The 23,863-nt window shown below is 52.2% G+C and overlaps 2 protein-coding genes across 3 annotated transcripts; one reads left to right on the top strand and one right to left on the bottom strand.

Moving 5' to 3' along the window:
* Positions 1-6: 6 nt before the first annotated feature.
* On the top strand, positions 7-14,504 carry TADA2B (transcriptional adaptor 2B). Of its 2 annotated transcripts, none has more exons than XM_017853397.1 (2): positions 7-85; positions 10,627-14,504. In XM_017853397.1, exons 1-2 carry the CDS (start codon positions 41-43, stop codon positions 11,617-11,619), a joined length of 1,038 nt encoding a protein of 345 aa, XP_017708886.1. In that variant the 5' UTR covers positions 7-40; the 3' UTR covers positions 11,620-14,504. The 2 variants fall into 2 exon arrangements, with proteins under 2 accessions (XP_017708886.1, XP_017708885.1); XM_017853396.1 differs by having other exon boundaries at positions 7-310.
* Positions 14,505-15,567: 1,063 nt separating this feature from the next.
* Positions 15,568-23,863, bottom strand: GRPEL1 (GrpE like 1, mitochondrial). The gene is made up of 4 exons (XM_017853394.1): positions 23,619-23,863; positions 19,594-19,756; positions 17,903-17,984; positions 15,568-16,733 (listed from the first exon to the last, which is right to left on the bottom strand). Exons 1-4 carry the CDS (start codon positions 23,678-23,680, stop codon positions 16,387-16,389), a joined length of 654 nt encoding a protein of 217 aa, XP_017708883.1. The 5' UTR covers positions 23,681-23,863; the 3' UTR covers positions 15,568-16,386.

Raw genomic sequence — 23,863 nt, 5'->3', positions numbered from 1 at the left:
GGCTGCGGCGGGCCGGGCGGCGGGCGGCGAGCGGGGGAAGATGGCGGAGCTGGGGAAGAAGTACTGCGTGTACTGCCTGGCCGAGGTGAGCCCGCTGCGCTTCCGCTGCACCGAGTGCCAGGACATCGAGCTGTGCCCCGAGTGCTTTTCGGCCGGCGCCGAGATCGGCCACCACCGCCGCTACCACGGCTACCAGCTGGTGGACGGCGGGCGCTTCACGCTCTGGGGGCCCGAGGCCGAGGGCGGCTGGACCAGTCGCGAGGAGCAGCTGCTGCTGGACGCCATCGAGCAGTTCGGCTTCGGAAACTGGGTGAGCGGCGCGACAGGGGCCGGGTCCCGGCTAGGGCGCAGGAAGGCCCGCGCCTCTCCTGTAATCGGGCGCGCTGTCAGCACTGGACCTGCTCGCTCCGCTCGGCACCCCGGAAGGCCCCGGAGGTGGGGAAGGCGACGCTGCCAGTTTATAGTCGGGCACCTGTCGGAACCTATGCTCAGAGAGGCTGTGACGCGCCCAAGGTCACATAGCCGAGACGGGGCCAAGTGGGGCTTTGAACGCTGGTTTCTGACAGCAGAGCCATTTCCCTCACCTTCAGGGACGCCTTCACAGGCGTTTGCCGAGTGCCGACGTTGGGCAAGACGCGGTGCCTTACCTGAGTTCGTGGAGTCAGGCAGGCCCGCAGACTCGACAGAAAGCGGTGGGAGCACCAGGGAGGGAGAACGGTGGGCGCCCTGCGGCTTGTCTCGGGGTCTCTGGGGCGGCCCCGTTTGCTTTCTGTCATTGTATGCATGTGCCCTGTGTGGTCTGCCAGTGCACAGATTCTTTGTGGGTAGCGCGCCTGGTTTATTGCTTGGGTCTCCACAACCCACGACATTGTGCGAGTGGTCAGTAAAGAATGAACAAAGAGGCCTGGTTTGGGAGGCCTGGGGCTTGGGTTTTGCTCTCTTTACGTTTGAGGTTTTTGTACAGACAGCTCTGTGTGGGGAGCGGTGAGAGCTGGACTGGATCCACTTACGCTAGCAACATCGTGTGCTAGGTTCTGTCCTTGAGAGAGGAACATGGTTGTTCTCTCTGGGCGGTTTCTCAGCTCTCCTTTCACTCTGGAAGCATGCATCCGTATTAGAAAGGAGAAAATCTCCAGCCGTATTCCCACTCATAACCACCAAAGACATGTGGCCATCCCCAGGCACCCTGAGAAGCAGGGGAGTGCGACACCCCAGCGCCCTTAGCTTTGCAGAGTCTTCCCCTGCTACACCAGGTGCCTGCTTCTCGGAACAGCATCTCTCTGCTGCCACGTCTCCAGCAGTCCTGCCTGGGCTGCTTTGATTGCCTTTTGCTTTCCTTTCCTGAAGGAGCCTCAGGACCGCCTCATATACCCATTGTCAAGCCCTGGAATCTTGATTCTCCTCCCAGCTCCTTAGAGAAGATGGTCCTTTACAAATCCTTACCTGATGGCCACCAGCATTGGGATCGCCATTTTTCAGAAACTCTGTCCGGTCTTGTCCATCCATGCTGTTTGTGGATATGCACTGAGCTTGTGTTCCGTGCACATTCTACAGTGGCGGAGGACTCTGAAGGAAAGAGACGCCTTTATCCCTCCATTCAGGGAGCTTAAAGTGTGGTACTGACTTGGTGCTGGGCCCAGAGCTCCTCCCTAGCAACAGCCCTCCATGTCCAGCCACCTCCCTGTCCTATCTGCCTCTCAGTGCCCTCTCGACTTACTCCTTAGTTCCTTGTTGCACTAAGTTCCTGGTCCAGTTTATCAGCTATCTCCTCGCAGTACATCCAGAACAAACCACTTCTTACAGCCGTAGTCCCGGCTGATGTTGACTTCTTGCCTTGACCACTTTGGGAACCTCCTTGTTCGTTACTCCCCCTGCACCCCATTCCCCCATTGCGCACACCATAACCAGAGCGAGCTTTGGAAGCACAGAGCGCCTCACACCGGCCTCGGTGGCTTTTACTTCAGTTAAGGCGGCCTTAGAGCTGTTGAGCAATGAGATCTCATCTGTTACCTCAGATCTCATCTGATCGTTTTATAGTTCTTCTACCTAGGGTGCTCTCCCCCAAAATCATGGCCCGGGATTGATCTTTCCACTTACATATCAGTGACTCAAAGGGCTCTTCTCTTCACCATCCCAGCAGTTATCTCTCTCTGTTAGCAGCTAGGGAGGCGCAGAGCCTTGCCGGCATATCTGTGCATATCTCGGGACATTTTCCCGACAGCCCTTGGCAGTTGGCTTTGGATGGACCAGTTTGACTTCAGAGCCTGTACTCTTAACTACACTGTCTGCACTGCCTTCCCTGCGGCACTGTGGAAAATACACAGAACACAATACCTGGGGAACAAAAACATGTATGTGGTTTTGGAAGAAACCAGGCTAGAAGTGGAGAGGCCTCTCTTCTAAAACAATACTTTCCAACTAGTGTGCACACAGACCACCTGGGGAGCTGGTGAAAATGCAGATTCTGACTCAGCTGTTAGAGGAGACAGAGCCAGGAGAGGAAGGGCATGGGGCTTGGGCTTGGGCTTGGTGCACAGGGGGCCTGGCCAGGCTGCGGTCAGGGCGTTCTCCCACTGCACCAGCGCCAGGTCACGGCGAGGCCTGAGAGCCTGCATTGCAGCCAGGGCGCAGGGGGTGCGCTGGCCCGTGACCCCGCCCCTCCCCGGAGTGGTGAGGTACCAGTATTCAGTCATGCTGCCATCTCCCTGGCAGAACCTCGTTGCGCTAACCCCTGGGACTTTATTTTTCTTCCTCTGAGGCTGTTCTGCGGCTCTGAGATGGGCGGTGCTCTTCTGAGCATGTATCCAGCTATGTGCACAGAGCTGGCGTGTCCCACTGCCTCTGTCTGCTCTGGGCCAGGCTCTTCCCATATGTCTTGTGGGATCTTCCTAGCAGCCCTGGGGGTTGGGTTCTTATTCTTACAGTTGAAGAACAGCAGCTCTAAGAAACTAAGCGCCTTGTCAGGGATTCCATGGCATTCATGTGATAGAGCCAGGAATGAACGCAGGCCTGTGTGAATTTAAAGCCCGGGCCCTAACCCATGGGTGAGAGCATTAAGCAATGTGGGTCACAGGCTGGGAGGCCGTCGGTGCCACCACAGGAGTGGATGGAGTGGAAGGGCTTGACCTGATTCGCTGGAGATTAGTGTGGGGGCAGGGCCTGGGCTCCTGGGCTCCTGGGCTGCGACTGTGAGTGTGAAAGGAGATGGTGTGGGGGCTGGGGACAGTGATGTGAAGACAGATGAAACCTGTTGAGTTCTACTTTCAGATGGCAAATGGTGACACCTGGCCTGGGGGTTGTACTACTACATGTGGGATTCATGGGAGAGGGTGGGTTGTGGCCAAACCTGGCAGCTTTGTGGTCACACTTTGTACCAGGGCTGGGGGATGGGGCCTGAAGGGGACGGGATGTAGCCGAGCAGGGTTTACAGTGACACCTGGGGGCCTAGGGACAACCTGTGTGCTGGTGTGTGTGTTTCATAGCGAGGGGCAGAGAGAACAGGTTAAAGGACCTTGGCGACAATGGGAAAGAGTTGGCAAGCAGTGACCCAGAGTCAGATCAGCGGGGTTTGGCGTCTCTAGATGGCCGGTTTGTGATGGGTTCTGTGCAGGATTCCAAGAGTTAGAGGATGCAGGCTCTGCTGGAGCACAGGAACACAGACACAAACACAGGTGACAGCTGAGGGCAAGTCGCAGCTATGGCAGAGGAGCCGGAGCTGTTGATTGGTTGCCAAAGAAATTGGACTGACACTGAGGAGCTTGAGGAGGGCCAGTGCACCTCTGCAGGTGGTGGTCAGGAGAGCTTTGGTGGTGAAGTGGGGTTCAAGCTGGCCCTTGTGGTTTTGAATGAGATGAGCGTGTGAAGTTCTCTGTGAACCATGGAAGGCCTTGTGCACACACGTCAACACTCAGGCTCCTTCCTGGAGCTAGATGGGGTGTCCTGAGTAGAGCTGCACCCTTTGAGATGGTGATGGACACCCAGGAGGCGGGAGAAGGCCAGACACATCGATGATCACTGCCTTGTACGTGCATTCATTCTCTCACTCATTCATTCAGTTAGCACTGCCTCAGGGCCTGGTACAGACCAGCCCCTGTGGTGAGAACAGGCTAGGAGGAAGACGGCTGCCTCACCTGGCCAGTGCCGTGTGGGCAAGTGGGCCTCAGGATGTCCTGCGGAGGGAAGAACATAAGATGGCTGTGCAGTTAGAGGAGAGTGTGGAGGAAGGAAGGGTTTTGTAAGAGTCTGGTGTATTCAGGGCCAGGCAAAAGCCAGCTTGGGGTGATGGAGGAAGCTGGTGAAAGCCCTGGGTGCCGGGTGCAAAAGCGTTACTGGGGTTTGAAGCTGGCTCAGGCTCTGTGATCACCCAGTGGCTGCTTGCCAGTGCCAGGCCTGAGCAGGTGCTTTGACACGCACCCCTCACCATCTCCCTGTCCCCTAATCCCCGAGACAGGTGCTCCCCGCTTTTACAAATGAGGAAACAACTGTGGGTGATGTGGGAACATGGAATTTCAACCCAAGGCTTCTGACTGCATGCCTAGAACCATCCGTTTCATTGTTCACCAGCCATGCTGCAGGATCCACTAGGATTCCCAGGGATCCCCCTAGATCTGCGGGATTGTCACCTGAGGCCGAGGTCTAGAAATTTGGATGGATGGAAAGAGCCCCAGGGAGCTGTGAGGCACGGTTGGGAACCATGGGAAGGGGGACCTTATCTTCCCCTACAGGGCAGAAGGCTCCACTGTGCGTCAGCCCCAGCCTGAGCATCCTGCTGGGGTTCCAGGGATCGCCATTAAGGATGGCGGGAGCGGGAGGGAGAGCCCAGATGGGAGAGTGGCTGGGAGGGGCAGGGCGCGCAGAGGGGGTCTCCAACTCCAGCCCGCAGCGGGACACCCAGGAGGCCTGGCTCACATGAGTCACCCCCACCTCCCAAGCTGCTGAGTCAGGGGTGGGGCTTAGAATCTGCATTTCTAACAACTTCCTAGGTGCTGCTGATGCAGCCGCTGTGGGACCTCACTTTAAGAACCATTGGGGTAGAGTGGTAAGACGTGTCACTTTATAAAACTTCAAAATTATTTAAAAGTAGATTGATTTTTATTGTGGTACAATATGTGTAACATAAAATTTACCATTTTAACCCCCTTCTTTTTTTTTTTTTTTTGAGACAGAGTCTCGCTCTGTCGCCTAGGCTGGAGTGCGGTGGCCGGATCTCGGCTCACTGCAAGCTCCGTCTCCCAGGTTTACGCCATTCTCCTGCCTCAGCCTCCCGAGTAGCTGGGACTACAGGCGCCCGCCACCTCGCCCGGCTAGTTTTTTTTGTATTTTTTAGTAGAGACGGCGTTTCACCGTGTTAGCCAGGATGGTCTCGATCTCCTGACCTCGTGATCCGCCCGTCTCGGCCTCCCAAAGTGCTGGGATTACAGGCTTGAGCCACTGCGCCTGGCCATTTTAACCCTTTTTAAGTGTCCAGGTCTGGAAGCATTAAGTCCACTCACAGTGTTGTGCAGCCATCACCACCAGCCACCTCCAGAACTTTCTCATCTTGCCAGACTAAAACTCTGTCCCCATTCAACACTCACTCCCCCTCCCCCTTCCCCAGTCCCTGGCACCCCCATTCTACTTCCTGTCTGTGGCGCTAGGGACCTCATATAAGTGGGTCCTGCAGGATGTGTCCTTTTCCGACTGGCATATTTCACTTTGCATCATGTCCTCAGGGATCATCTGTGTTGTGGCATGTGTCGGCATGGCCTTGCTCTCATGGCTGAACAATCCATTGTCATCTCTGTGGCATATTGTGTTTATCTACATATCTGTGATGGACATTTGGTTGCCTCCACCTCTTGGCGAATGTGAGTAAGGCTGCTATGAACATGGTGTTCAGGGATCTCTTCAAGATCCTGCTCTCAGTTCTTCTGGGTAAATAAAAGTGGAATTGCTAGATTAGGTTCTGTGTGTAATTTTTTTTTTTTTTAGGGTTTCGCTCTATCACCCAGGCTGGAGCGCAGTGGCACAATCATGGCTAACTGCAGCCTCCATCTCCTGGGCTCAAGCGATCCTCCTACCTCAGCCTCTCAAGTAGCTGGGACTACAGTCATGTATCACCACACCCGCCTAATTTTTAAATTATTTGTAGAGACAGGGTCTTGCCGTGTTTTTCAGGCTGGTCATGAACTTCTGGGCTCAAGTGATCTTCCTGCCTCAGTCCCCAAAGTGCTGGGGTTAGGCTAAGCCCCCACGCCTGGCCTTGTGTGTGATTTTTGAGGAACCACCCTGCTGTTTTCCACAGTGAGGAATGCCACTTTCGAAATCTCTGTCACAGGTAGCCTTATCTGACCTGAAGGTGTCAGTCACCTTGAGGGCCAAAGACAACTCTAAGTCACTGAGGTCTCTGAGTTCAGAGAGACCTAGAACTGAGGCTTACAGGGCTTTCTACTGGAACAGGCTGGGGGCAGTGGCCAGGGACAGTGGGGTCTCCAAAAGGTCTGACACCTGGAAGCACAGGCTGCAAAGTCAGTGAGTCCCCCGCCTCCAGCATCAGAGGGATGCTTGTGCTGACAGTTGAGCTGCTGGAGCAGGGAGGAGGGAAGGGGAAGAGACAGGGTGACCCGGTGTCCTCAAGTCATCTCTCTAAAGGTGACAGACAAGGCTAGAAGAGGGAAGAGCTAGGGGCCACCGCATGGCTGTGACTGAGTTGGTGTGCCAGCCCTGAGGGCTACTGGCATCCACGCCTACCTTTGCCCGGCCGCTTTGTCCTGCCACCAGCTGCAGGTGGCCCTAGTTGTCGGCCCAGTGTCTGAGGCTGAGCTGAGACTGGAGGTGCTGGAGTGACTTTGCTGTGGAAGGTGATAAGGACAGCCTAGTCAGCCTGGAGCCCATGGGGCATGGAGGTGGGGCTTGGAGCTCCTAAGAGGGGCTGATGGCCCGGGTGGCTGGTGGGGCCCTCCCATGTCTGCACGCTTCTGTGGAATGGCCAGGCAGGTGACATGTCAGGGCTCTCTGACCTGTGCAGATGGGAAATGCATGCATGGGCTCGGCTTGTAGCCCTCCCGCGCTGCCACCTGCAGCCTGTGGCTGGTGTGTTTCTTACCTTGCTCTGTTCCCTCCTGTCCTTTAGGACATGGTTCAGTCCCCTGTCCCACGGATTCTATTTCCTCCTGGCCCTGCAGGGGCCACCAGTGTACCCAGCTGCTCCTTAAGAGCTGTGCCCACAGAACGCCCTTCCCTGGTGGGGCGCCCTCCGCCACACCCAGCTCCCCGGGTAACTGAGCCTTCCTGGGTTTTTGAGCCTTCTTCATGTGGAGCAAAAGGAGCTGGAGCTGCGCCTCCCTTTGGAGACGACGCCTGGCCCCAAACCACCAGGGGAAGCCCAGCCTGGGGCTGGGATGAGCTGTCCTCTGCCTCGTCCTTCACAGACCAAGACCAGATAGGGGTGAGGAAAGGACAGCAGTGGGGCCACTGAGGGACAGCAGGGCCACAGGGCTTCACAGCATCGCCTGGGACGGGAGATGCTCTGGAGCCTGCAGGGCTGGCAGCCTCAGGCACGACCCCGGGTGCAAAGGCCTGAGCTTCACTGCACATCACGGGGGCAGGGTCAGCCGGAGCTGTGGCACCTCTCCAACATGCTTGTTCCAGAAGGAAGAGCAGAAGCCCAGTGGTCCGGCTTTGCTCTGCCTCTTACCACAACATCAGGAAGCGGCTAGGAGCCCCCTGTGGTGTGCGCTGCATCGCAGGATGGTGGGAGGCGTGTGGTGACGAGTGTATGCTCCCAGCCACATTGCCTGGTGTTGAAGTGGCTCAGTGTTCACTGGCCTCGTGCCCTTGGCGGGGGCTCACCCTCAGGTTTACTTTCCTTATCTGAAAACTGTAGGGCAGTAACAACACTCCTCCTCTGTGGGAAACACAAGGACTGAGTGGGATGATGGGCATAGACGTACTTATCTGCTGTTGTTTTAAATTGTATTGGTAAAACCTGCAAAAGGAGGGATGGCAGGTCAGGAAACAAGCTGAGAGGGACCGCAAGTGATGGAACAGTTGAGCCTGGCCCTGGGGTCACTGAAGGCTTTCTGGACCTGGCAGCCTGGTCTTGAGGGATAAAGGGAAGTTGTGGGAGGGAAGCTGACAGCATCCAGTGCTGGGGAAAGCTGCCGAGACGGAGCACACACTGTGGCCGCACCTGCCTCCTCACCGCCCTACCAGGTGGGCCCCGGCCCTAAGTCTGGGCACAAGGAGCATAGGGCACCTCCAGCAGGGTGGGCGCTGCCAGGCCTGCAATGTCTGGCTGGGTGCTGGGAAGCTCCTGAGAGGTGTGAGGCAGGAGCCAGGGACAGCTGTAGACCCCGCGGGGCACACTTAGGAGTCCGGCTGACGCTGACGGGTTCTTGCTCCCAGACTTCCAGATTTCTGAAGGATTTTGGAGGCTGACCTAGTGTTGCTAACTTGAAAATTTGCCAAGTAAGTAAGATATTTTACAAACATCTCTGCAAGTAAGAAGTCTGCAGGCCTCTTCCCTGCTAGTCTCACTGGCTGGAGAGACCAGGGCCAATGCCAGGGGGCCCCACTGGCTCACCTTGTGACCTTGGGTAAGCAGCCCGGCACCACAAAGCCTCTGGGGCAAGGGGACACCCAGCCTCACGTGCCTGGGAACCTAGTGCAGCAGCCATCGGAGCCTCCTGGAAACTGGCGTCTTGACTTGGCTGTGTACGCAGCAGTCCCTCCGCAGCCTTGGACAGAAGCTGGTGCCGAGGGCTGGAGAAGCTGCACAGGTCAAGCTCGGCTCTGCCCTTACTGCCTGCCTGGGGGGTGGAAGCACAGACATGAGGTGTTGGGATGGAAATTCCCACCCTACAGGCACCCCAGGATGTTCACCCAGGGTTTCCACCCAACAAGACCCTTTCCTTCCTAAAGGGCGGGCATTAGGGACTGTTTTTCCATTAGGTAGACATGGCTGATAGTTACCTGTTTCAGAGGCCACTGCGGGTCCTGGGGCTCCCTGGCCCCAAGGTTGTGGGGGAAGAGCATGAGCTCCCGGTGGCGTCTGCCCCGGCTGCTCCATGAGAGGGGACTCGTGCTCGCCACGTGGGGCCCACTCTGGCCCTGAAGCCTTTTCTCACCCATGTGAGGTGCGTGGGGCTGCACATGTCTCCTCTTCTGGCAGTGACACACCTGGAGCTCAGAGATGGGCAGTGACCAGCCTGGGTCACACAGAGTGGCAGCAGGTGCTGGAGATAGTTGTGACTTGGTTTTGTGTTTTGTTTTAGGCCAAATGCCTCCTGGGGAAAGAAAATGAACAGATTTGCTGCAAACAGTGATGTTTCTAAAAGAAGCAGGCAGTGCTCTCTAAGACCACAATCAACATTTAGCTCAAATATTTTTACTTTATGAGTCTCAAAGAGGCCCCACAGTTGAGTTTTGGCATTGCCTTCTGTAATTGCCACTCCTGGGCATTCCTGGCCCCAAGGTGGCGGGGGAGGGGGAGGGTCCCAGCACCTCGGCTCCAGGCACCTGTGCCAGAGGAAGCCCCAGCTGTGGGGTCCGTTCCTGGAGCCCAGAGCACTTCTTTCCCTGACTCCAGCTCATAGTCATCAGCCTGGTGGGGCGTGGGTCCCTCCGGTTCCAGCTGGGCCTCTGGCTGTGCTGCAGGCAGCGCTGCAGCGCTCGTTCCACACCCAGGCGGGCAGAGGCAGGTGGGGGCTGGGTGGCTGAGAGGCGGTGGCCAGGGAATGAGTGCGCATTTTGGGCAGTTACTTTCTGAAGTGGCTTTAGCGGTTGACTTTGAGGAAGAGGCCTCTCGGCAGAAGGAAAAGATTGAGGGAGTTATACAGTTTCCTCCCATTAAACCTTATATTTATGGGTTACCCTCTTGTAGGAATGATGAATGCTTTCAGCCGGTGGCAGACTCCCAGCCAGCTGCTAACCGTGGAAGGTGCTAGAAATGAAGGCCTGCTCCCTTGAAGAGCCACAGGCCCATCATCCACAGTCACTGCCTAGGAAAGGGCCATGCCAGCCCCCCCGGGCATGAAGGCCAGGATGGGTGTGCGGCCAGGACAAGTGTCACAGAAGTGTCCTGGCCCTTTCTATTCCAGGAGGCGGCAACATGGTAGAACTGGGTCCCCTCCTGCAGTGCCGTGGACTTGGCCTGGCCTCACACCCTGGGACAAGCCCGTTTTCTAGTCTGAATGAGGCGAGTTCAGCATTCCCTGGCCTGCCCAGCTGTGTCCTGGGACATTCAGATCGACAGCTCCTGAGTGCAGGGTTTATGGCGGTGCGAAATGGCAGTACCAGGTGTTCTCCTCTGGTCCCAGGTGGGGAACGAGAACAAAGTCCAGACCTCAGCCAGGGGTTCTGGCCTCAGCTCTGCCACCAGCTCACCCCAAGACCTTGTGCCAGCTTATGCTTCTCTGGGTCTTCACTTCCTCATGTATAGAAACGTGTGTTGCTTCCAACATTGTCATCTCTTCCCTGAGCCCGGCTCGTGAGAGAGTGTGTGACCGAATGCCTTTGGGGAGGGTGGGTAACGGTGCTGTAGGAAGTACTATAGGTCAGCCTTTGTAAAAACGTGAAGAGAATCTGTGCAGAACCTAAATCTGACACCCTGGCGCTGGAAGTAACCTCTGCCCTTTGTCATCGCAGGAAGATATGGCTGCACACGTCGGTGCTTCCCGGACTCCCCAAGAGGTGATGGAGCATTACGTGAGCATGTATATCCACGGGAACCTGGGGAAGGCCTGCATCCCTGACACCATCCCCAACCGTGTGACAGACCACACCTGTCCCAGCGGAGGCCCCCTCTCACCCAGCCTCACCACCCCGCTGCCTCCACTGGACATCTCCGTGGCGGAGCAGCAGCAGCTGGGCTACATGCCGCTGCGGGACGACTACGAGATCGAGTACGACCAGGATGCCGAGACGCTCATTAGCGGGCTCTCTGTGAACTATGACGACGACGACGTGGAGATCGAGCTGAAGCGCGCCCACGTGGACATGTACGTGCGGAAGCTGAAAGAGAGACAGCGGCGGAAGAACATCGCCCGAGACTACAATCTAGTGCCAGCCTTCCTGGGGAAGGACAAGAAGGAGAAGGAAAAGGCGCTGAAGCGCAAGATCACCAAGGAGGAGAAGGAGCTGCGCCTGAAGCTGAGGCCGCTGTACCAGTTCATGTCATGCAAGGAGTTTGATGACCTTTTTGAAAACATGCACAAAGAAAAAATGCTCCGGGCCAAGATCCGAGAACTGCAGCGGTACCGGCGAAACGGGATCACCAAGATGGAAGAGTCGGCAGAGTACGAGGCAGCGCGGCATAAACGGGAGAAGAGGAAGGAGAACAAAAACCTAGCGGGCTCCAAACGGGGAAAGGAGGACGGTAAAGACGGCGAGTTCGCCGCCATTGAGAACCTTCCGGGCTTCGAGCTCCTGTCGGATCGCGAGAAGGTGCTCTGCAGCTCTTTAAACTTGAGTCCAGCCCGCTACGTGACTGTGAAGACTATTATAATTAAAGACCACCTCCAGAAGCGGCAAGGAATCCCCTCGAAAAGCCGCCTTCCTAGCTACCTGGACAAAGTCCTAAAGAAAAGGATTTTGAATTTCCTCACAGAAAGCGGCTGGATCTCCAGGGACGCGTCTTGAAGCTGAGACGCTGTGAAAGCCAGAGTGATGCTCAGACGGCGCGCCAGCCACAATGACTTGGTGGAGGGGAGCCACTTCCCCATTGTTGCTCTTTTTTAAACAAATGGAGTTCCTTTTTTTTAAGACAAATTCTTTTCATGGTCCTCTGAAAGAAGCAATAGTAACAATCTTATCTTGGATCATGGGGGAGGCAAATGTGTCTATTTTAACTTAGTTCTGCAAGTCGTACACTGAGATGATGCTCTGCCTTTACCTGTTCAGTTCGGAGCTTATTGTTAGATTGGATAATTTCCTTTTGACTGTTCTTCCCTTTGGTACAAAAGCTATTGTGGGTGACAGGAGCAGTGTTTTCCTGCTGGACCGACAAGCCACCAGCTATTTTCTGGTGATGCAAGCTCTTCTCAGGCGGGGCTGCCTGCAGGCTCCCCTTTTCTGAGCCCACGCTGCCCACAGCTGACCCCAGCGCAGCCCCGGGCACGCGGCACTTTACATGGGGGCAGCTTGGGCCCAGACTCCTCCGCCTTGTAGCAGATGAGGAAAATCAGGCCAGAGGACAATAGGCTGGCATTTTGTTGGGAACTGAAGAGGAATCTGTTGAACACAGCAACCAGATGACCTTCCATTTTACTAGCGGCAGCAGTTTCAGCCTGCAGTTCCCAAACCCCAAAGCTGACCCTGCGCCTCATTTGAATACGGCCAGAGCCTGCTGGTTCACTTTGGGTAGAGCCGTGCCCCTTGGGCAGGCTCCCATAGTGGCCACGTCCCCACGAATGGGAAAGCACGTTAGTGGGAGGGACGTAGGACACGTGTGGCCCGCCAGGCCCTCTCAACCCATTTCCTGGGGCTGCTCGGTGCTGCTGTTAGATGTGCAGTGCATTTCACTTGGAAGAACCCATTGTATAAAGTTCAAGGCTAAGAGTTCTGAATTCTGGCGTCAGCTTCCTCAGGATTTTCTTCAGTTGCAAGTACCTTTCCACTGAAAATGTGAGCATGTCCGCCTGGCTAGGCATCTTTAAGAGTGTCGCCAGGCCCGTGACAGCTGAGGCCTCAGACTAGCCAGGCGAGAGCCGTCTGACTGGTTGGTTGGCGGTGGTTCTGGCTGAGCACGAGGGAGCCCGGGTGGTGTCCCTGAGCCTCGAGCTGCTCCCTGTTCACTGTCTTGAATCAGACTCAGAAATGGCTTCTTCACAGCCCTGCCTACAAGTTTTTCTCTGGGACCCTCTTTCAAGGATGTCCACGGTACCTTCCTCCTGAAACTTGAGGAAGTCTTTTGTCTTCCAGCTGCTCAGGGTTCTCCGGTCCAAGACCCTGCTTTAAAAAGAGTCTGTGGAGTGCTCAGACTCCAGCGCTCCATTCTTCAAGGAGGTTGACTTGCCTCTCGGGCCCCATAGGTACCAAGAGACTGTTTACCTCCCAGAATGTTTGGGCTTGAAGTTACATTAAAGTGAAGTTATTTGAAAGAAAGAAAACCTCATCATTTCTAAGGATGACTTAATTACTGTGCCTTTTCCTTTCTTTTTACACATCCTTCTGTCCCTTAGGGTAAAATTTTCAGCATTAAATAAAACATTTCAAATATATTGTATATGGCTTTAGTTGTAAACTATACTGCATGCTGACAGAGAAGTGCTCTTTTAGCTAAGCCCAGAACTTCTCTTTTGACAATAAAGTACTGAGCAGTGGTATCATGAGGGCCAGCTCCACATTGTCCCCTGCAGAATAAATGCTGATGACAGAAAGCTGATGCTACCACTGAACAGTGATGGAGATGGTGCTAAGTTTTTACAGTTGTCTTAGCCCCAGTGGTCCTCAAAGTGGGGTTCCTGGCCCAGCAGCAGCATCCCCTAGGAACCTGTTAGAATGCAGATGCACAGGCCCCACCTGGCCTCATGCATCAAAGTGGTGTGTGGCGGGGTGCAGCAAGCTGTTTTCACAAGCCCTCCAGGTGACTGGATGGAAGCTTGCTTGAGAACCATGGGTTTTAGCTATTCTGGTGTCTCCCTGATTTTCTACAACGCCAGGATCCTAGTTTGGTGAGGTTTTAAATTTAATCTTATTTTTATATAAAATGATTGCCAGACGTATTATATTAAGCTTGAAGAAGCAGAAGATCCCTGTTAATGTGTATGGCCCAGGCCAAGAGCTGTCAAATGAAAACTGTGCTTTAGCAGGTTTTAGTATGTGTATCTTTTTGATGGTATGAAGAATTTATTTAGGCTTGACTGTTTTAAAACACCATAATGAATGTATAATTAATTTATGTTAAAGTAACAACCCTTTGTCACAAGGGAATGGTAATGTTGTGATTGGCTGCCTCTTAGCCCATCGACTGTTCCCATCATGGTAGTCCTTAGCTCTGTCGGCAGCTCAGAGCCTCCACATTTTTATATTTTAATTCTCATGGTAAATGAGCCACCATAATCCCATGGAATTAGGTCTTGTTAAAATCTAGGCCAGGCGCAGTGGCTCACACCTGTAATCCCAGCACTTTGGGAGGCTGAGGCGGGCTGATCACAAGGTGAAGAGATCAAGACCATCCTGGCCAACATGGTGAAATCCTGTCTCTACTAAAAATACAAAAATTAGCTGGGTGTGGTGGTGCACGCCTGTAGTCCAAGCTACTTGGGAGGCTGAGGTAGGAGAATTGCTTGAACCCAGGAGGCAGAGGTTGCAGTGAGCTGAGATCGCACCACTACAGCCTGGTGACAGAGCGAGACTCCATCTCAAAAAAAAATTTAAGCAAACTATCTTTGAGTCAAAAAAGTTGGATAACTCACCTATTTTAAATAACGCCGTCTGAATGGCCACATCCCAAGAATGTATTAAAACAGCAGCCTGCCCACCGTTTTGATGACCTTTTTCCATATTAAACACGTTGAGAACAAGAGCGTCACAGCTTGGTTCTTACCTCTGGTTCTGAAGTCAGATGTCTTCTCTGAGCCACACAGAGCTAGGGGTGAGCCACAGTTCACACACACATACAGATTGTCACGACATACTTCAAAGTTTGCTACTTTGTATCAAACCAGTTTTTCCTCCAGAAGATTAAAGTTGCTTTGTCTTTTTTTTTTTTTTTTTTGAGACGGAGTCTTGGGCTCTGTCACCCGGGGGGGGGGGAGTGGCAGTGGCCGGATCTGCAGCCTCACTGCAAAAGCCTCCGCCAGCCGGGGTTTACGGCCAATTCTCCTGCTCAGCCTCACCCCCGGAAGTAGCCTGGGACTACAGGCCGGCCCGCCACCATCGCGCCGGCTAGGCTTTTTTGTATTTTTTTAGTAAGAGACGGGGTTTCACCGTGTTAGCCAGGATGGTCTCGATCTCCTGAACCTCGGTGATCCGCCCGTCTCGGCCTCGCGCAAAAAAAGGCTCCCAAAGTGCTGGGATTACAGGCTTGAGCCACCGCGCCCGGCCAGGAGTGTCTCTTGAAGCACTCCTGGCTGAGCATCTTAAAGGTGGAATATGTTGGGAATGGTATCCCAGGTTGAAGTATTATGGGACCATTACCTGCATCTTTTAAAATTAGAAGTGAAATAAACTGTGCCCCATCTTTTCTAGGCAGCAAATGGCTTTCACCAGTATCTTCAATTCTAGAAGCAAAGGCAGCGAAAGGTTCTTTTCTTTTTCATAAGAGACTCCAATCATTCAGCCTTTTTCTAAGCCCTAGATGACCATGTAAATGAGGAACACAGGTCCTTTGGCAAGACGATTTTGCAAGTCCTGTGCCCTTGCTGTGGCTCCTGGGTGTTTCCTATTCTTGCCATGACAGGCTGCAGCTGCACTAGGCGAGTATGGCTCTCCCTTTCCGTGCAGAAGCGTGTGCATGTGTACGTGAGTGCACGCACGCACATGTCAAGCTGACAGCTTCAGGGCTGGAGCAGAGAATGGGAAGGCTAAGCCATGCTTGCCTCAGTGGCAAGGATCTCCACGAGAGGACACAAAATTATCAGAAAGTAGGAAAATAAACATTAGGGCTTTAATCCTCTTAAATAAAATTTTTAAATTAAACATTAACATTCAAAGTATACCAAGCGTGCAGTCCTATTTTGAGAGAGTCCATTTTGCCAGGGAATACACCTTGAGGTCGTTAGTAACTAGTTGAATATGATTTAAATATGTCTGCATTTAGATGAACAGAACAGGGTAAAAGGACCTTTGCCAAGCCAAGCTCAATTCCTGGCCAAATAATGGTGCTGAGAATTGTCAGTGCCCACGCCCATTTCTCAGTGGTCAGTTTCAGCCGCTGTTGACTGATGACAAACGAACTCACTGTGTTCTTCACAAAGATCATTTTTTTTTTATGGAAAATGTTTCAACTCTTGCCTTTCCTTCAGCGAATGAACTGTGATGGGCTAAATATGCCAGTCACTCATGCGCCGCAGTGAGCTGCAGGGACACACGGTGCAGACTGGTGCGTCCAGGTAGCCAAACAGAATTCCCCAAGACCTTTTATTTGTTTAAAATACTTTGGTGTCAGCAGAGTCTGAGCAGACACATTACTCAGGATGCTCAGGAGACCTGGCAGAGCCCCGCTGAGCTCTTCTAAGTATGTGGAACTATTCAACGCGTGGCACTAAAAGGGAATAGACTCCCGAATTACAGTTCATTAACGCAGTTATGCAACCCGCTTCATTTTCTGTTTAGCCACTGGTTGCTTAAGGTTTCCAACAAGGTTTGGGAAAAGGTCACATGTACTCAAAAGATGAGAAACAATGAACCAGCCTTAAGAGTTACAGCAAGTGAGTTTAAAAACACCCACCCCATCAACAGCAGCTAAGCTTCCTTCACCACCCCCACCAGGGCGGGTCTCAGAGTGCGCCCATGCAGCTTGTACCCCACTTTGCTAACTAGGGCCACTGTGCCCGGCTCCTTCCCCTCAACGGGCGTGTGGAACAAGGCCTCATGTTCATAAGGGTCGAACTTGGCTCCGACAGGGTTCAACTTCAGCAAGCCATGCTTTGTGAACACCTTCTGGATCTGGAGTTCAGTCATGACCAGCCCCTCGTAGAGGTTCTTCAGGTGAGGGTTATCGTCTTTAATTTCTTCTTTAGGAACACACTGTGTTGCCTTCTCCAGAACGTCTGCCACCTCCAACAAGTCCTTGCAGAAGGCTTGAATGCCTGGATGAAGTTAAAGAAGATCATTTGCACTCCATACCAACTGCACAGCGCAATTCCAACCTGAGCACTGCTGACCTGATGTGGAGGCTATTTAATAACTTGTCAAATCAGTTGCCTCAGAATTCCAATAGCTCAGTAACTTCAACAACACAAAATCCTCAAAAGCTATTTGTGGGATGAGACCCAGAATTTACTAAATTGAGAATTTACTAAAATGTGAAGAAAGGAGTGCAGTAGGGGGGAAAATACCCTTGAGACATCCAAGCCCAGATGTCAAGTAAGCAGTAAGATATAGAGGACTGGAACTCAGAAGATCTGAGTTTGAAGCTGAGACTTGTGTGTGGATGCCATTAAGCCTGTAAGAGCGTGTAAGTCACCCAGGGAGCACAGCAAGGGGAGAGAACCTAGGCCTGGTACTGAGTCCCAAGAGCCCAGACATTTACAGGTCAGAAAGGGTAAGAACCAACAAAGCACATTACCACAAAGAGGCAGAATACCAAGAAACAGGCCACAGCATCCAGGAAGAAAGTCTTTCAAGGAGTGCCTCAATCTCTGTGAATGCGGCACAGACTCTGGTTCTTAGTTTCCACATAGCCTCTCACCCTGTCTGACCCGGGGCAAGCCATTTACCCTCCATTGAGCCTTAGGTTCCGCATCCCTAATACCCAGTCAGTCACCCAGAGACCCACAGCCAGCACTCAAACACCAGCCTGTGGAGTTGGGAGCCTGGGTTATGTACCAGCTTTGTGCTGTGTGGCAGGTGACTAAACCGCAATGATCTCAACTATAAAAATGGGAAGAACAGTGACAAAAACATCCAAAGGTGGCAATGCATATAGCACGCTGGGAGTTCTGAAGTGATGCCAATGTTACTTCCGGAGGGCTAAGGGGATGGGCATCAGAGGCTGACCTGCTGCAGGTTCCCACCGAGGTCTCTGTGTGGGGCAGGACACACCTATTTACAATTCTTCATGCTAGTCTCAGCTACTTATTTCTGCTCCTCCAGACACCTTTGCTGTTGGGCCATCATAAAAAAAAATGCAGGGGAAATAACTGCTAGGCCCCCCGCCCCTCAGGCTTGCTCTCTGACACTTCCATGTGCATGGCCTTCCCCTTCCCCACCCCATTATCTTCTTTTCAGAATCAACACCATGTTATGTTGAAAGTACCATATAATTTTGCCTCCTCCACCAATTTCTGGCTCCTCTGCCGCAAGTTCTCAGTATCTGCCAAAGCTCGTTTATATTTTTCCTAAAATAAAAAAAGAAGGGAAATTTATATATATATTTACATATATATGTATTTTAATATATTTTTTTTTGAGCCGGAGTCTTGCTCTGTCGCCCAGGTTGGAGTGCAGTGGTGCGATCTTGGCTCACTGCAAGCTCCGCTTCCCAGGTTCATGCCATTCTCCTGCCTCAGCCTCCCAAGTAGTTGGGACTACAGGTGCCCGCCACCATGCCCGGCTAATTTTTTGTATTTTTAGTAGAGATGGGGTTTCGCCGTGTTAGCCAGGATGGTCTTCATCTCCTGACCTTTTGATCTGCCCGCCTCAGCCTCCCAAAGTGCTGGGATTACAGGTGTGAGCCACCACGCCCGGATGGGAGATTTATATTAATATGGAACAAAGTCATAGGAAAGCGAGCTCGATCGCAAAATGGCTGTGTAACTAACTGCAAGTCAAAACAGAAGTAATATCACTGCCTTTGAAATATGACTAAGGAGGGTAGCTTAACGAAAGCTTAATCAAAGCTGCACTCACGATCTTTTGCTATGTTCAGTGTTACCCAGAGGTGGCTCAGTTCAAACACTCCTTGTGTAATCATCATCTGAGTTCTAGTATATTCCTCATGTCTCACCACCTTTCTGTAAGCTCACTCATATGAGCTTTTCTCTTTTTTTTTTTTTTTTTTTGAGACAGAATATTGCGCTATTGCCCAGGCTGGAGTGAAGTGGTGTAATCTCGGCTCACTGTAGCCTCAACCTCCTGGGCTCAAGCAAGTCTCCCACCTCAGCCACCTGGGTTGCTGGGACTACAGGAGTGCACTACCACGCCCAGCTAATTTTTATTTTTTTTAGAGATGGAGTCTCACTATGTTGCCCAGGCTGGTCTTGAACACCTGGGCTCAAGCAATCCTCTTGCCTCAACCTTCCAAAGTGCTATCAGAGGGGTAAGCCACTGCGCCCAGCTAGCTTTTCTCTTTTTAACATTTACTAAATTGCTCTGTGGGGGCCTCTACACTGCATCCATTTTCAGTCTTCAGGTAATCACTGTGCAGTGGCAAGGAGTAAGAGCTCCAAGTCCAGATGGTCCTGGTTCAAGCCCTGGCTCCACACCTGGCAGCCAGGATTAACATATGTAACAGGTTTGGAATGGTGCCAGCACTCAGGGTTTGTCATCATTCTCAAATCCTTAAAGAACTTGATTTGTGCCACCCATGTGTTTTCACATGGAGTAATAATTCATGTTCCTAGTTCACAAACCTCCTACCTGTCTGTGAGAGCAGGACATAAAACCATACTCCAGCTCCCAACTCCTATACTTGAAATCTTCCTCTCCTAAGTCCCAACCTAAACAACCATACTGAGCATTCCTCATTTGTAAAGATGATTTTAAGTTTTAATTCAATGACAAATAACAGCATGTAAAGACCATTCTCTTGCCAGAACCACAGCCACATAGGATTTGGGTTCTAGTCTTTGCTTTGGCAGTAACTTGCCACCTGGGCCCACTGCAGGCCGTGGACAACGGCTTAACTCTGGCTTTAGTCTGTCACCAATGAAGCCTGGAACCTTTATGTGGCCCAGGAGAGAAACAGTTCAGCCGAGCCCACTCCCACAGGAGCCTGACAGTCCTTACCACAGTCTCCTTCAGCTGTTCCTCTAACTTAACCTTCTCTTCCAGGAGGGTCTTCTCTGTAGCAGGAGGATCTGCTTTCTGTTCACTCTGACCCATGTCCTCTTCCAGGTTCTGGCCACTGTTCTTTTGTTTCGTGGCTGTGCACAACAAGCGGGGAGATGGCCTACAGGGAAGTCCACTCATGAGAAACGAAGACTTTGTTTTTGTGTTTGTTAAAGTCAGATGTATGATTTTAGAAACTTAAAATAGCTTCAAACTATTTACTATTACTTTGGGAGAAAACATTTCTCTTAGATCTAATAAAGGCACCCTGTACTTGACATATAGAAGCTATACTAGTAAGCAGTAAATATAAAAGCTATAAGTCATATACAGTGTGCCTTTATTAGATCTAAGAGAAACATATATATATATATTTTTTTTAAAGACAGGGTTGCTGTCTCTCTCTCTCTCTCTATATATTTTTTGAGAGAGTCTTGCTCTGTCATCCAGACTGCAACCTCCGTCTCCTGGGTTCAAGGGATACTCCCACCTCAACCGCCTGAGTAACTAGGACTACAGTCGCTCGTCACCACACCCAGCTAATTTTTTGTATTTTTAGTAGAGATGGGGTTTCACTTTGTTGGCCAGGCTGGTCTTGTACTCCTGACCTTAAGTGATCTGTCCGCCTTGTCCTCCCAAAGTGCTAGGATTACAGGCGTGAGCCCCCACGCCTGGCCTCTCTTATGTAGTTTTAGAGACAGGGTCTCACTGTCACCCAAGCTAGAGTACGGTGGTACAATCATAACTCACTGTAAACCCGAACTCCTGGGCTCAAGTGATCCTCCCCCCTCAGTCTCCCAGAGTGCTGGGATTACAGGCGTGAGCCACTGTGCCTGTCTTTTTTATTTTTATAAGATCTTCTGTAGTACATGCCTAAACTTACAGGTCAATGTGCCAAGTTACAGTACTTGGTACACAACAGTACTAACCTCCTTCTCTTTCCATTCTAAGGTGACTGAGACAGTCTGCCCAGACCTAACCACCTACTTATGGAATAGCTACTACTAGAGTGAGGCCGGCCTATTGCTGATCCTGATAACAAAGATAGACCCAGCAGAGATCTTGCCAAAAAAAAAAAAAAAAAAAGGTATCTAAACACAAAGAACTGTAATTTGGGATTTAAAAGTGATTAAAACAGGCTTGGTGGCTCACACCTGTAATCCCAGCACTTTGGGAGGCCAAAGCAGGTGGATCACCTGAGGTCAGGAGTTCGAGACCAGCCTGACCAACATGGAGAAACCCCGTTCTCTACTAAAAATACAAAATTAGCCGGGCGTGGTGGTGCATGCCTGTAATCCCAGCTACTTGGGAGGCTGAGGTAGGAGAATCGCTTGAACCCGGGAGGCGGAGGTTGCGGTAAGCCGAGATCTCGCCACTGCACTCCAGCCTGGGGAACAAGAGGAAAATTCCATCTAAGAGTTACACAAAAGGGATCAGAGGTGGAATGACGGGATAGATGCAGCTTCAAGAAGAGTAAACTGCTTGGACAAAGGCATGAAGACAGGAAAGCATGGGGTATGTACGGTGAACTAGACCAAGACCAAGTGATAAGCCCAGGTCACAAAGCCATTAACGAATGATAAAATAAAGTCTTAAAACCTAGATTTTTCACCAGGACCAGAGAACTTCTTCTTTTTTTTTTTTTTTTTTTTTGAGATGGAGTCTGGCTCTCTTGCCCAGCTGGAGTGCAGTGGCGACCATCTTGGCTCACTGCAAGCCTCCGCCTCCAGGTTCACGCCATTCTCCTGCCTTCAGCCTCCTCCGGAGTAGCTGGGATTATAGGCGCCCGCCACCATACCTGGCTAATTTTGTGTGTGTATTTTTAGTAGAGACGGGGTTTCACCGTGTTAGCCAGGATGGTCTCGATCTCCTCCCCTCGTGATCTGCCCGCCTCAACCCCACGTTCACAAGCCCGAGACCCCTCTCACCCCAGTACTGGGAGTAGCTGGGACTACAGGCGTCCACCAACACTCCTGGCTAATTTTGTTATTTTTTTTGGGTAGAGACGGGGTTTCACCATGTTAGCCAGGATGGTCGACGATCTCCTGACCTCGTGATCTGCCTGCCTCAGCCTTCCAAAGTGCTGGGATTACAGGTGTGAGCCACCGCACCCGGCCAGGACCTCTTTTTAAATTAGGCCAGTCCAATCTGAAAATAAGCTACATTCAATTTCCTTCCCAGATTAAAACTGCTTCAACGAATAGGAAGGCTGCCAGCACACAGAACTTACAGTCAAGGTTGTTTATTGCAGCACTGCGGAGCCACAAGTTGTAAACAATATTTGCCAGTGAGGAAATGGTTGAATAAACTTGCTAACACAATCTGGAATATTATGCAGCTCCTAAAAATGGGTTAAACTGCCATTTATTGGATACACTTTGGGTGTTCTGTTAAGAAATGCAACTTACAGAAAAATACACAAAACAGGATCTTATTTTTATAAAGACAAACTAGAAATCCTGTGTACTTATTATTATCGTAGATCTGTGGAAAGAAGTGGAGTGGACCCATCCATTACAGTTTTGCCGTGGGGGTGGAGAGCGATGACCATTTTATATTTTTACTCTTGTGAATTTAAAAAACTAAGAATTTAAATAAAACCTGAGTGTACTGTTGTGAAGCCCACCTCCCTCTCCAGCTGTTCTGCCTGGGGGTGTGGCAGCCACCAGCCTTTCTGCAGGTCACCTCTGCACTGACCCCGTTCCAAAGCACAGCCACCACAAAGTGTGGCCAGGAATGCAACAGGACCCACACCCAGGGCCATCTCGTTCTGCAGAGGGAAACTGAGTCTCAGAAAGCCTAGTAACTCCTCTGAGCGCTATGACTACCAGTCAGCTCTCCTCCCTTTCCCTAGTTGAGCATCTTTCCATAAAACTACCATTCTAAAGACAGAAATGATGCTGACTCGGTGGTCGCTTTCCTGGCAATTAATTCCAATACAAAACCAACAACTACTTTACCAAATTCTTTTTACTCAAGTATTCCACGTTGGTCGCTGCTCTTGGCTCCTATGTTTTTAAGATATAATTTATTAAGCTCGCACTTACCCCTTACTCACCTCGACTGAAAGTGATCTTCACCTCACCTACCTGCTCTCTTTCAGGGAAAAACCGCATCTCACTGCCCAGCTTTTGGCCAATTTTGGCCCTCAGTGGCTTCTCTAATCAATAACTTGGTTCTAGGCAGCTCCTCCAGCAAGTACTTGCCATACTAACTTCTGAGGTAGAACTTTTAAAAAGCAGAAGCAGCAGGTTTGGAAAAAAAAGGGCACTGACTCTCGTGGCCCTCAGGCCCGAAATGTGCGCTTGTCTCAACAAACTCTTCGTCCAACAGCGGCACAGGCTCGACTGATGTTTTGACCTCAAACGCTGGAGAAGGTGGAGTTAAGGAATTCGAGGCCGAGTGGAAAAAGCCCGTGAACGGGCAACACGCACCTTGCGACACGAAGTTTCCCGATCACCGCTGTGGCCCCGGCCTCGAGCCACCGCACAGAAATGAGTAACAACAGCTCCTGCCTCGGGCACACCCAGCCGGGCTCGGCCTCGCCGCGCGACCTTGGACAAGTCTCGGGCTTCTTTGGTCGCTTTTTCAACCGCACAAGTTGCGGCTGCCTCTGCGCCCCTGAGCGCCGAGGTCGTGAAAGCGCGCGAGGCGTCGCCGCTGGCCCTGGACCACACGCGCACGTGGACCACCGTACCTTCCGAGCCAGACGCCTCCGCGCTGCGGTACTCTCCTGACACCGCGCCCGCCCACTCCACCCCTCCCGCCCAGGCGGCCATGCTCGGCCTCTCCAGAGCCCCGAACGGACAGCCTGGCCGCAGAGCAGGCCCCAGCGGGGCGATCCGCGTCCCGCGGCGGGGAACCGTGAGCCCGGAGATGCCCAGCTCCGGGGCCGGGGAGGAGGCCCCGGGGCCAGGGAAGGTCCCCATCGGAGCGGGAGGTCGCGCTCCCACCTCAGCTTAGGGAGGCCAAGTGCCCCTTACCTGAGAGACAACGCGAAAGCCGGAAGACTGCGCCGCGCCAGCCTCACGCACTGAGCCGCCATGACTGCCGCTGCCTGCCACTGCCTGCCGCCGTCGCCGCGCACGCACCAAGCGTGCGTGCAGGCAGCTAGACCCACTTTTCCGCCCTACTACTTCGCCTCAGCCAATCCGTAACCGCTTTTCCTGTTATGGACAGGCAATAGTGACCAATAATTGTGGGTCACGGAAGAGCATTTCCACCCCCC

The sequence above is a fragment of the Rhinopithecus bieti genome, unplaced genomic scaffold (assembly GCF_001698545.2).
Source record: "Rhinopithecus bieti isolate Rb0 unplaced genomic scaffold, ASM169854v2 scaffold_35903, whole genome shotgun sequence".
Lineage (NCBI taxonomy): Eukaryota > Metazoa > Chordata > Mammalia > Primates > Cercopithecidae > Rhinopithecus > Rhinopithecus bieti.
The sequence above is the reverse complement of the archived record's forward strand: the minus strand, read 5'-3'. Positions and strand labels throughout refer to the sequence as shown.

Coding starts and splice junctions, on each gene's coding strand:
- TADA2B (XM_017853396.1), top strand. CDS start 41: ATGGCGGAGCTGGGGAAGAAGTACTGCGTGTACTGCCTGGCCGAGGTG. Junction 311..10,626: donor AGTTCGGCTTCGGAAACTGG/GTGAGCGGCGCG, acceptor TTGTCATCGCAG/GAAGATATGGCTGCACACGT.
- GRPEL1 (XM_017853394.1), bottom strand. CDS start 23,680: ATGGCGGCTCAGTGCGTGAGGCTGGCGCGGCGCAGTCTTCCGGCTTTC. Junction 19,757..23,618: donor GCTTTCGCGTTGTCTCTCAG/GTAAGGGGCACT, acceptor ACTTCCCTGTAG/GCCATCTCCCCGCTTGTTGT. Junction 17,985..19,593: donor AACAGCTGAAGGAGACTGTG/GTAAGGACTGTC, acceptor TTTTTATTTTAG/GAAAAATATAAACGAGCTTT.